Source organism: Myotis davidii, unplaced genomic scaffold (assembly GCF_000327345.1).
Source record: "Myotis davidii unplaced genomic scaffold, ASM32734v1 scaffold233, whole genome shotgun sequence".
Lineage (NCBI taxonomy): Eukaryota > Metazoa > Chordata > Mammalia > Chiroptera > Vespertilionidae > Myotis > Myotis davidii.
The window spans coordinates 2,711,097-2,724,065 of NW_006285917.1; the positions used below are offsets into that span (position 1 = coordinate 2,711,097).

Below are 12,969 nucleotides of genomic sequence, written 5' to 3' on the forward strand. Positions count from 1 at the left end.
GCCTAGGAAAAGCCAGAGCCACAGGTCAGATCAGAAGCACTTACCTGGAGCCCCCAGAGCCAAGCAGTTAGTGCGGGTTATTTCCTTTTCCTTAGACGGAAAAGGGTGAGAAAAGGAGGAAGGAGAACCAGCCAGTGAGGAGACTGTGGCCAGGGCCCGGCTCTGTCCGTTTTCCAGTTGAATCTGCTTTGTGGCACATAGCAATGAGCAATCAGAGCAGATCCCAGTGGGGAGAACTTTGGGATTTATTCTCTTGAGTATCTCAGATAAGAATTTGGCTGTCTTCTTGGCACCAATCTTTTCTGGGCAACTCTGAAAATGCATGCTAAGAAACTATATCTTACATATGGGCCCGACAATATAAAAATACACATATATTTGGATAAGGATTAGAAAGTAAAGTGTTAGGGTGGTGGCATTATAAATTTGTTTTTCAAATTTTACTTTAGAATTTCATCTATATCTTAATTTTAATTACAATCAATACTTTTCTAAGACTACAGAAAATCTCTGAAGGCGATCCTAATATTCTCCTCAACAGAAAGGCTATGTTTACATGAAGCATTATCTAAACTTCTCTGGCCACTTATTTTTCCTCCACAGCCTCATGGCAGCTGAACACTGAACAGTTGAGAAATTCAACAAAAGATCATATTACCAAATAATTTGGCCATTAAGACAAATGGCATACTTGCAACAACCATGGGCAGTTGTTAACTGTATTTTAATCAGATCAATAACTGCTATTTGACAATGTGCCTAGAAGAGATCAATCGGAGTGGCAATCAGATGGGGCCTTAGTCACGGCGATCTGGCAGGCAGGCCTGTGGCAAAGCATTAACCACTAACCTGTGCCTCTTCCTGTTGCTTCTTAAGTTGCTCCAACATTGCTTTGAATTCAGCCTCTTTCTGCTCTGCCTCCTCCAGTGTTGCCTGATTCTGCTCTTCATAAGCCATGGCTACCACAGCCAAGATCAAGTTCACCAAATAGAAAGAACCCACAAAGATGACCAAGACGAAGAAGATCATGTACGTTTTCCCAGCTGCTCGTAAAGTCTGCAAAGAGAAAGACCACGTTCAGACTCACCTGAATCGACTGAACCAGGCTGAAGACAGCCCGGGGCTAATGTGCCTCTGTAGGGGCACTGCTGCGTTTTGAACAGGACGGTCCCTCACTGAGCGGTGCTCCTTCATATTGCAAAGCACTGTGGCAAAAGAAGCCCTCTTCCATTTCCCAAGCCTCCTAATATAGTCCTTTCAGAGCATTTTTTTTTAATAGAAAAAAATGCCCTGGGCTAAGAATTATATTTGACTTTGTCAGTTGGTTCTAAAACAAATATAAGAAAACAATACAAGCTTTAGTTCATTTACCTACTGGACCTCGAAGAGTATTAACAGACAAATCCCATCTCTGGGATCAGGTCCAAGTCACAGGAGGTTCCCATCTTGAGTGACATTCTTCCTTATCCTCTTGTAATAGGACGGGTTTTTAAAGAGGATACGATATAAAGCAGTGGTTCTCAACCTTCTGGCCCTTTAAATACAGTTCCTCATGTTGTGACCCAACCATAACATTATTTTCGTTGCTACTTCATAGCTGTAATGTTGCTACTGTTATGAATCGTCATGTAAATATCTGATATGCACGATGGTCTTAGGCGACCCCTGTGAAAGGGTCGTTTGACCACCAAAGGGGTCGCGACCCACAGGTTGAGAACCGCTGACCTAGACTAACTTCTCCATCAGAAACAGCAAAGTTAAATGACTTGCCCAGTCACCAACGCAGCCCAGTAGAATGGTACTGACCTTTTTTAAAAAAACTGTCACGACCTGCTGGAACAAGTCCAAATATCTTACAAATCCCCAAAACATTCATCTATTTAGACTCCAAGGTCCTTGTGGATAGAAATCTTATCTTTACAATGTCTAGCACAGTGCCTTGCACAATGTGTTTAATTAATGTTTCTTAAAAGGAGGCCATAAACCCCAAATCCAAAAGCAGCAATACTGCAGATGGTTTGGTGAAACAACAATAAGTTGGAAGGGACAGCAGATTCTCAGGCCAGGCAGGAGGATGTGAGCCTCCACAGCTACCCATGGCTGAGCATTAAAGAAACAGGACAGGAGCCGAAAGAATTCACGTAATTTTATAGAACAGAGAAATACCATCCTAAGGTGACTGTATAATGTCTTCACTCAAGGTCTCTTACATAGAAGGTGCCCAACCCCAGATAGCCTCATGCAAACATTATCACAAAAAAAAAAAAAAGAGAGAGAGGTAGCACTTGAGAAAGAGGTATTACTTACCAATTGATATAAGTTTTCCCAATAGTCCTGGGTCATAAGGCGAAATAATGCCAAGAAGGCCCAGCTGAAAGTGTCAAAGCTTGTGTAACCATAGTTGGGATTCCTTCCTGCTTTCATACATTGGTATCCCTCTGGGCATTGCCTAAGGAAAGAAAGGGAAGTTCAGGGCTTTCAACAGTCCTGTAAGTCATCTTTATGACCTTGGAGATAATAAATAACCATCTATAGAACCAGGCCAAAAAATGGGAATTTAAAAAAAGAAGAAGAAAAGAAAGAGGGAAGAAACAAAGTAGCCAGGTCATTTTTTAAAGAAAACACGTTAGCCCCAAAATGTTAGATCCAATTAGGGCCTACTACACGAGCACCAAGAAAAGTGAAAATATTGCCTGTTTTATCTGAAACATTATTTTAAGGGATGAGAGTAAAACTAGGTGAGCTACTTACCCAGCATCAGAACTGTTCCCACAGAGTAGAGGTTCTAGCATTCCAGGAACTGTGTAAAAATTTGCTAGAAGAGTTTGAAGAGGCAGGAAATGAATAAGGCAGATTTAAGGGAATGAGAGAATAAGGTTACACTGTCCCTAATTAGCCCCAGGAAAAAGAGTTATTGATTTTTAGCTCATATAAATATTTTCTGACAGGCAGGAAACCTGATAAGAATTCTTTCCCATAATTTTCCTATATGTATTTAAAAATTAAAAGTGCTACCATAAAGCCCTTAATGCAATGTTCTTTTCCCAGACATCTGACTTCCACTCGTACTTCAAATCTACATGCCAGGTCCAGCAGTTAACTCAAAGGGGTTTAAGAGGGTTTTCTAAGCTGGAATATGTTTATATAACTTTATCCTCTATCCTTATATCTTCTCTTAACCACAGGTAAACTAGAAATCCTCACTGATCACCAGTTAACATGTCCTATATTAAATGGAAGGCATGACTCCTTTAATTTTATGTGCAAAATTCCCTTTGCAACATTTTTCTTGGCTACTGAACTGCCTTTATTTCCTCAAGAGTGACTAACAGTGATATTGTTAACTTTTTTCCATCATTTCATAGCAGTACTATTACACCAAATGTTCCTTAAAGTGCTCTGATTCCTGAAATGAAATTATAAAATTCCTTCACTGTAATAGGATCAAATGATGCCTTAGAAATTACCTGACTCCACCAGATCAATTACTGATGTCTTGAAGAATTAAGAATGCTTAAGAGGTATATTCTAGACCAAATGTTTAAATATCTCAGGCAACCCAATTAGGGAAAAAAGAATTTTTATCTACTGAGCCTGATTTTCAAAGTAAAAGGTTAGGAGCACATGTGACAAAGCTACAAAGTCTCACTTTTGGTTTTAAAGGGAGAGAAGTGGGGTGGGAGCGCTTTGGAACACAACCCCGCCTTCAGGAAAGGACATGCTCCACAAAGTGACCTCCGGCAGCACCAGCATCCCTTTCTGGCCCCAGCCACCTTTGTGAAAGCCCAGTGGTGGCTTCTGGCGGTGGAACCTAGAGATACATTTTCCTTTCTCCTCTTGCAGAGAAGGGGCCACCTACTTTTATTGTTGATATACTCGTCCCAGTCGAAGCCTCGGGTGCCGTTCTCGAGGTAGCTGTCATTGAAGTTTATGGGCCACACCACACACTTGTTCCGCAGGTTGCCCATGAACAGCTGCAGGCCGATCAAGGCGAAAACACTCAGGCAGAACACTGTCAGGATCATCACATCTGATAGCTTCTTCACGGACTGAATCAGGGCGCCCACAATGGTCTTCAGGCCTGAGGAGACAGAACCCCCAGAATCAGAGTCACCCCACAGCCCTCCCCACCTCCCCCAGCCCCCTTCTGAGCTACTGGCTCCCACTCCTCCCCACAGCACCACCCTTGAAACCAGGCCACTTCATCTTTCATATCATGAGAATAATAATGGGTCAGCAATATCATCACTTTTTCCGGAAGTATCCATTTTCAAGCCACTAACTTTTAAAAAGAACAAAAAAAGGTCCTTCTCCAACCTGTGGCTTTTTTTCTGCGTGGAAGCACTTTCCTGTCCTTGACTGCTTCTTAGCAACTAAATGAGTCAAGTTTTACTTGCGTTGGGGCCTTCCTATGTGCTAGAGACCCTTTGCCTGGAACGCTTCCTTCCGTTCCCATCCTACCTGCCTAACTCCTGCTCAGCCTTCTGGTCTCAACTTAAATATCAATCCCCCAGAAAACCTTCCCTGACTTCACAGCTCTTCTCCCTCCCCATTATTATTAATATTTTAACAGCACCTTATACTTTCCTCTGTAGCTTTTATCGTGGTTATAACTAAGTACGTCAGTCTTTTTCACAGCTGTTATCTATACTTCCTAGAACAGAGCAGGTACTCAGTAAATATTAGCTCAATAAACAAATGGAAAAATCAGGAATTGAGGAGGCTTGCAGGTTGGAAAGAGAACTACTGGAAGCTTGAAGGCCAATAAGTGAGAAGGTGCAATAATATTTTCCCAAGACCTCTGGAAATGCCGATGTGTTGAAAGGGCTAATTATTATCAATTGAGTACGTATGGTTTGTCTTTCCATTTAAAAACACACCTTTACTATATCACATATATGCCCTGTTTTCTACAACTGACCTTTTACTGTCCTACATTTAATAAAAAATAAAAAATACATAATCTACTTGAATCTGAGTTTAAACACAAGCTACTGGTTTAAATTTGAACCTGCGGGTAGATTTCTTAATTGCACAGGAAGAGATCAGTGATTGGAGACAGAAAAATATGGTTGTGGGTTCATGAGGTTTGGGTCAAAACTGGGTCTACATGGCTCTCCTAGGCATTGCCAGACATCTGACTATCCATAGGACACGGCCAACCAAGCACTGAGCACTCCGGGGTGCCATGCCCCAGATGGGCAGGAGGCAGACACAGAGCCTTAACATGGCCTCAGGAGGAATCTCGTCTCTGATCCACTTCTGAAGGTGAGAATATTGGATGGAAATACACGGGAGATCCCTAGCCTGGCTCTGAAGGGGGCGGCTGGGTAGATAATTCCTCATCTTAACCAAGTCACACCATGCACTTATATGACCTGAGCAAAATGCCTAACCTCTTGGAATGTCATACTTTTCATCATTAAAATGGGAATAATTTTGGTCGAATATCACAGGGCTCTTGTGAAGATTATGCGTGATTCATATAAACACTTAACACACCACCTGGTGCACAGTAAATGACTCAAATGTTAACCATTTTCGCCTGAACCTCAGTTTACTCATCTATAAAAATGCATTTATAATACCAGCCTTATTGGGTTGTTGTGAGGTTTAAATTAAGATAATGAATGCTGCCCTCCTCAAAGAGATATGACTGTGATAATGACACTGTATAGCTAACCTCATATGATAATGATCTAATTAATGGGTGATATGAACATAACTCTTCTTTTTCAAGCAACTACCTTGAATTTTCAAAGTTCAGTCAAATGGAATTTTCTATGTGAGTCCAATAGTAGTAATGGGCCTGGCACAAACAGGCACTTAGTATATTTTCATTGAAAGATTAAATTAATGAGACCTTTTTTTCTCACACTAATATCCTGAAAGAGATCTAAAAGAAATTAAAGGAGGGGGGAAGGGGCAAGAGTTAGACTGTAGAGATGTAAAGTGTGTAGAACCCTGTGCTTTCTTATAGAGTGGGCCTTCCATGTTGCCACCAAAGAGATTAGAAAGAAACTACCATGTGTTCCAAGACACAAGGCCTCTCTAACCTGATTCCTTTTCACAGGGCTGCGCAGAAAGAACAGCAGACAGGGAATCAGAAAGCAGGAATTCTGGTCCTGGCTCAGCTACTGCTTATGGCCCACTGTTTCAGAACAAGTTTAAGTCACTTTTGAGTCTCATTTTCTCATACACAGAATGTGGACAAACATAGGAATACATGGGCAGTGGAAGAGAAGCTGAGGAATCTGCTCTAAAAGTCTTTTAAAACAAGTCAGAGATATTTGTTTGAGATTACCAGTAAGTAGTTGAAATTTCAATCTTCTATTCCTAAGGCCCTGGGAAATTGTATCATAATCACAGAGCTAAGTAGGTATTGGTGGTATAAAAAAGAAGGCAGACACAAAGAAGCAAAAATTGTTCCAGTGTTACGGAACTTACTTCCATAAGTTTCTGAGGAATAGAAAAGTCTTTCATTTTATTTGGCTGGATTGGGGCAGGTCTATACTGGGTCAATAATTCAATTCTAGGCCCCGAAAATTATACAGTTCTGTTTGCAGAGTCAAAGACTGACTTTAAAACAAGTATAGTTGAACAGGTCACTGTAGAATGTTTGTAGTTTCTTTTCTTGGGCTTCTTTATAGAGCATCTATACAGCCATTTCTCCTGAATGGTTCAGACAACCACCTATCTGAACACCAGATGACTGACTGTTCAAGGCCTTTTCTATTTCTCTTTAAATAACTTGAGAGCCTGGCTGCTGTGGCTCAGTGGTTGAGGTCCCTGGTTCGATTCCTGGTCGCACATGCAGGATTAAAGGCTAGATCCCCAGCTGCAGGCTTGATCCCCAGTGGGGCGCATACAGGAGGCAGCCGACAGATGAGTCTCATCATTGATGTTTCTATCTCTCTCCCCCTCTCCCTTCCTCTCTCTGAAATCAATTAAGAAATATTTTTAAAAAATATAAATTGAGACATGAGCTGTAAGCTGCCATTTGTACAGGTAACAAGTGCATAATAATACAAAAATCAAACCAATGCATTTGTGATATAAATAAATTTGAAAAAAATAACCATACAATTTTAGCATGAGTCTAATCTGGTTTTCCTAGGGTAGGAGCTCCTTGGATGGTTCCATCCAAGCCCATGTAATAGGACATTCCTGGCCAGGAGCTCAGACTACCCCGTTTCATAATGGTGGGCTCCCAGCAACCTTGATTGTAGGAAGTGACCTTCTGTTAGTAGGTTACAGATGACAGGATAGACATCTGGTTTAAATCCAGATCATTTCCTCCAGAAATTTGAAACAGGACAAGAGATAGTCCAGTAGTCTTTTCATATAAACTTGGGAGCGAAGTGGTAGCCATATTCTGTCATTAAATCAGAACACATCTGAGAAGTAAAGGCATTTAGCATGCTAAGAGATAGAAAGGGGAAATAGAAACATGGAGAGAGGCGAGAGGCAGGAAGACAAAGTACTTCTGGTATCTGGGGCTTTCCGGCTCTACATTCTGTTTCACTGGCTTCCAAAAGCCCCAAACATTCCAGCCCTTAGATTCCTGAAGTACTGCTGTATCTTGCACCCAGAGATGCTCACTACTAATACACCAACCATACACGGAACTCTTCACTGTCCTGGGGATGGACTTGCACACTCACACACAGCTGGTTTGACAGCTCTTCTCCATGAACCAGGTGTCACTGCTGAAGAAATATGTAAACCCGAGTCCAGAAAAGTGTAAAACAATTTCTTCAGTTTGGCCAGTGTTGCTCAGTGATTGAGCATTGACCTATGAACCAGGAGGTCACGGTTCCATTCCTGGTCAGGGCACATGCCCATGTTGTGGGCTCGATCTCCAGTGGGGGGCTTGCAGGAGGCAGCCGATTCTCTCTTATCATGGATGTTTCTATCTCTCTCTCCCTTCCTCTCTGAAATCAATAAAAATGTATTTTTAAAAATTCTTCAAATGTTTTACTTGAAAATTTAAGGCACAGATCAACTTCTTGGTGCGAGTTCAAGAAGTCTGAAGTAGTAGCTTAGATTGGAAATTGTATTCAACTATTTATACTTCAGAGGGGTTCAGAGAAACAAATCTTAATTAAGCAAGAATAATCTTAACTAAATGACATTAACTAAGGCCATCTAAAAAGTTTATTATCCAAGATTCTCACCCAGTTTGCTAGGAGGAAATTAGAGGAATTACAGGAAGAAGAAAGGTGGTGTAGCTTAATGCTTGCAGGTCAAGGTTGGCACTGGATTGCACAGCAATATTAAATATAAATGGTCACTGTATTATACACTGCTCTCAGCCAAGACTCTTTTTCCTTCCATTAGGGTTGATAATTGCAAACAACCATGTTTGCAGACATCAGTGCCAATTTATGGAAATGACGCCATCAATGCATTTCTTAAACTCAAGTCCTGACAGCAGTGGCTGCCATGTACCAGTAAGTGCAGCCAAGCAAAAGTGCTCCCTGATACCACCAACACAGGCCCCTAAAGGCAAGAAGCTGCTGGTGAATCCCTGACCTGATATGTACGAGAATGGAGACTGGCACTGTTCTGTCTGTGAAGACAAGCTGTCTTGCTTCTTCCATTGGCTCACACACCAGAACAAGCAAGATTCTGACTGAAAATGATTATCCAAAACAGAGCAGAATGCTCCTTCAAATGCCTCCTACACAACAGAGTGTGCAACAGAAGCCATGTGGGGGCAAATTGGACAGCAAGAACTCTTGGGAAAGGCTAACATTAACTAGCACTGGGATGTCTGAGTAGAGCAGTTAGTACATCTACATTTATTATAGACCAAGGAAAGACAACTAGGCCCAATGTACAGAAAGGTCAGCACCTGAGAAGAAGTCAGACATTTCATGAATTGTGAGAAGTAGGTGAAGCCACTACAATCCCTCCAACAAATGAACAAAGCCTGATGATGTTTAGTCCAAGGAAACCAGCCATGCATACTGGGATCAAAAACTTCCACCGTTGTGATGCCAGATTACAAATAAAGTACATTTATATTTCCTAGTTTGTGGCTCAGGTTGAGAAATTTAACTGGTCTGAAGTAACGTGAGCTAATTATCCTACAAAATTTACATTGGAACAGGCCTCAATAGCAACAACAAGCAGCTGCTCACCCCAGGGGAAAGAAAAGTTCCCCAATCCCCAAGGTCTGGTTTGGCCCAGATAAGTGCGAGGAGTAAATCATGCAGGTCAACTTTCCTGCTGTAGATTAAATCCTCACAAGGATAGTTCTCGAAGGTTCTTCAGGTCAAGAGTAATTTGGGAGAGATTTGGGGGCCACAGATTTATTTACTTGAGACCAGATTCAAATCACAAAGTTTGACAAAACCTAACTAGCTCTCAAAGGTAAGCCAAGGGGGATCCCATGTGTCTTCAATGTTTTTCCACTTAGGACACTGTGTTAAAAAACCTTTTTCTTTTTTAATTGATTTCAGAGAGGAATGAGAGGGAGAGAGAGGTAGGAACATCAATGATGAGAGAATCATTAATCGGCTGCCTCCTGCATGCCCCACACTGGGGACCGAATTCACAACCCAGACATGTGCCCTGACCGGGAATCAAAGGGTGATCTCCTGGTTCATAGGTCGACACTCAACCACTGAGCCACACCTGTAGGGCCACTCTGTTAAACTTTAGTTACCTTTTTTGAGGATGCAATGTGGATAAAGGAGAAATATAAAAGCAACTGGATTAATAACTAGAATATTTTAAGAGACACAATGAGCCTAAACATAGTCTTAAAACACTTCCTATCTCCCTTCACTAGAAATTGGCATATTCATAATGTATACATGTAAAGAAAATGCTTTCTTAAATGCAAATCTGGGGTGGGAAGGAGAAGGCCCATCGTTCTCCCTGCTTCTTCTTATCTGACCCCACAGTTAAAAGAGAAAGTAACAGAAATCAAAGCAGAGAAATAAAAAACCAGAGAGAAAAATAATCAAGAAATCACAACTCTGAAGAGAACAAAATGATATTAAACCAATGCTGACAGAGAAGTCGAAGTGCTTTGGGGGAGCCATTTAAGTGATGGAAATGAAAAGGAAGTGTGAGGGAGGCCCTCCTGCCTGGTTTCACTCACACCAGTAAGTGATGTTCTCTGAGAAAAACACAAGACACCTGCTTTGGGATTTCCACCCTCCCATTGGGCCTGCCGGTCCTACGCACAGAGTCAAAGCATGCAGAAGACGAAACTTCTAGCAAAGTCACTAAAAATTTCTGTACGCAGGTCCTCGATAAATATAAACTGAAAACTAAGTTTTAAGACATATGACGTTCTACATGAAATACTTAAATATCAAGTTGAATCTGGAAAATTCCAGACCAAAGGAAAATTAGAAAGGGTCTCCTTCTGTAAGCTTTAGCACAGGGTTTGTGTGCATTGTTCTCCAAGTCAAGTCCTCTGAAGCAAAATGGAAACATGAATGACACATACCCATTTATATCGAATTAGCATATAAAAGGGTCAGGATGTGGGTTCGTCTTTTCTAAGCTAAATCAAAGCTTCTCGTATACAAAAGGTTGGAGCTCACTAATGCACTGCACTCTCCAATCCTCTGGGAGTCCTAGCAGCCCTGACGCGCTCAGAATAACTACCAAAGATGCTCAGAGGAAGGACAGGGTCAGCCCTGGGAGCCGGGTGAGTGCTCTGGGGAAGGGAAAACTCTCAGGAAGGGAACTGAGACTTGGAGAGCAGGCCCCAGGCCAGTTCTGTTGTTGATCTCACTTGTTTGTGACAACTCTGGCAAAAACCTATAATTGAACTGGGAACAGGAAAAGGCAAAGAAAGCAGTAATTCCACTGAAGTGATCCATGACAAAATTTGGTATGAAAAACAATGGTTCTTACTAAGAGAGAACTATATCCCAGCTCTGCAACAGTGGAGTTAAAATGACTTACAATTGCCAATCAAGAGGTGGCCCCGGTCTACTGACTCATGCACTGGTGCTCCCACCCTGGGAGGAGACCTGGGCAACAGGCAGGTGGGAAGAGGACCACAGCCTCCCTGGGAAAAGGAAAGCAGAGCAGGCGAGTGCAGAGTGTTACATAGGATGGCAGCAGCGTCTCACAAGGGAGGCATCGTTTACCAAATAAGCACTTCACTCTGGATTTCTCTTACTAACTCTATGTAGAATGTGAAAAAGAGAATTTAGGATTAAAAGTCACACTTTAATTCAAGCATCAATTATATCATTCACTGACAGTGGACTCTTATTGGCTTTATTATCCTTTAAAAGTTACATTTCATACCAGTTAACCTCCCAAAGCCAGCTCATTTGGGGTGCTTCTAGAAACAAGAATTCAGAAGTCTATTTCAACTGTGAAGCTAACGTCTAAATTTTGATACAAATCCTTTCTCTGGGTTTAGGTTTCTTCTTTATAATAACTGCTGCTACTACAATCATTTATGGAGCACTGCTATGCACCAGAAACTGTGTTGATTTATATATATATATATATAGTACTGGAGTATTAAGGATGAATAATGTGACACCAGTCAAAAGCTATCTTGCAGTAATGCTGTGGCCAGAAATTAACCATACAGCACAGAGACAGAAGCTAAAAGCTAGACCAGAGATAGCATCTGCTGCCCTAGTTAGTGAACAGAACACAGCTTTCCAATTTAATTCTGGAAGAGAAGTTCTGAGATCACAAGAACATACAGAGACAGATGCCTTGTGGAATACGCTGGGGGAAGTGAGCAGAAACATGGGATCATATTTAAAAAGAGGCCAGAGGAGGAAAGAGACCAAAGGAAAAGTAGAAGTAAAGACATGGTGCTCCAGATGCTTTAAACAAATAAGACAAGGCCTGCCTATGGGTCAGGCCACTGCCAATGAGGCTGCCTGGAGGATGAGCTGGGCTTTCTGTCAAAGGGATTTAAAAGGCTAGAAACTAAACCTGGGTAAGTCAGGGAGGGTTTTTTGCCAAGAAGGAAATACTCCAACTGATACCTAAACTCTGTTGATAAGGAGTAAGTTACCACATCTGAAGACAAAGGAGTTCATTGTCAGTAGGGCTCAATGACTGGCCCACTTCATGGCCCAAATTTATAAATGGAGGAACAGGGGTTGCCTTCCTTGGAGTTCTTGCTGCTACATTCTACAGCTGTCCTCTCCAGGATGCAACCTTTGTGTTTCCCTCTGGTACCTCATATTTCGATAATGTTAAAAAGGGGAAAAGAGAAATGTTTCTGAGTCAGCCACAAGGAGAAGAACCATGTGATGCCAGGAGTAGGATGTCTTCATGTCCCTGTTTCTACAAAAGTGCCGCGGGAAGTCTGGTCTCTTGCCTGAATACAACCAATCAGCAACAATATAGTCCTGACTTCTGCCATGTTACTGCCAGTGTATCCTAGGCTCACAAGACTAATGAAAATATCTTTCCTACTAGACATCAAGACTGCTCTTTAAAAAGATAGTTCAATATTATCAGGTAGCAAGGATCTAAACGAAATTAAGGCATCTTAACCTGGGGCCCACAGAGGGGTTTCAGGGGGGTCTGTGAACTTTGATCTGACTCTCAAAAGGATCCAAAACCTTCAAGGTTAAGGACTACTGAGTCAGGTCAACCAGGACCAAAAAGAAAAACAACCTTTTAACCACTCACTGATTCCTTTTCTTTCTTCTCAAATTTCTGTATTTTTTGTTAGCCCATACCTTCAGATGAATTTTATCTTACCTTTGATTTTTTTTAACAGCACCTGCATATGCTTCATTGGGATTTATGTTTGAGAATGGTCTCTGACTATATGTCTACTGGTTCTTATTAATGAAACAGACATAGAAGATGATTATTAAGTAATTATTAAGGTTCAGTTCACTAACTCAAGTTCTTAAATCCTATATAATAAAAGCCTAATATGCTAAGTGTCTGGTCAACCGGTCGGCCGTTCAACCAATCAAAGCGTAATATGCTAATGATATGCTAAGGCTT

The 12,969-nt window shown here is 41.5% G+C and overlaps 1 protein-coding gene across 1 annotated transcript in view; it reads right to left on the minus strand.

The window, feature by feature from the left end:
* Positions 1–12,969, minus strand: part of LOC102757875 (sodium channel protein type 8 subunit alpha-like) — a 99,887-nt gene that overhangs the window by 44,956 nt on the left and 41,962 nt on the right. Inside the window, exons 7-11 of the mRNA XM_015559559.1 lie at positions 3,860–4,081; positions 2,752–2,815; positions 2,308–2,449; positions 850–1,056; positions 45–183 (exon numbers count right to left, since the gene is read on the minus strand). Of these exons, the coding sequence (XP_015415045.1) occupies positions 45–183; positions 850–1,056; positions 2,308–2,449; positions 2,752–2,815; positions 3,860–4,081 (774 nt within the window). The remainder of the gene's footprint in view (positions 1–44; positions 184–849; positions 1,057–2,307; positions 2,450–2,751; positions 2,816–3,859; positions 4,082–12,969) is intronic.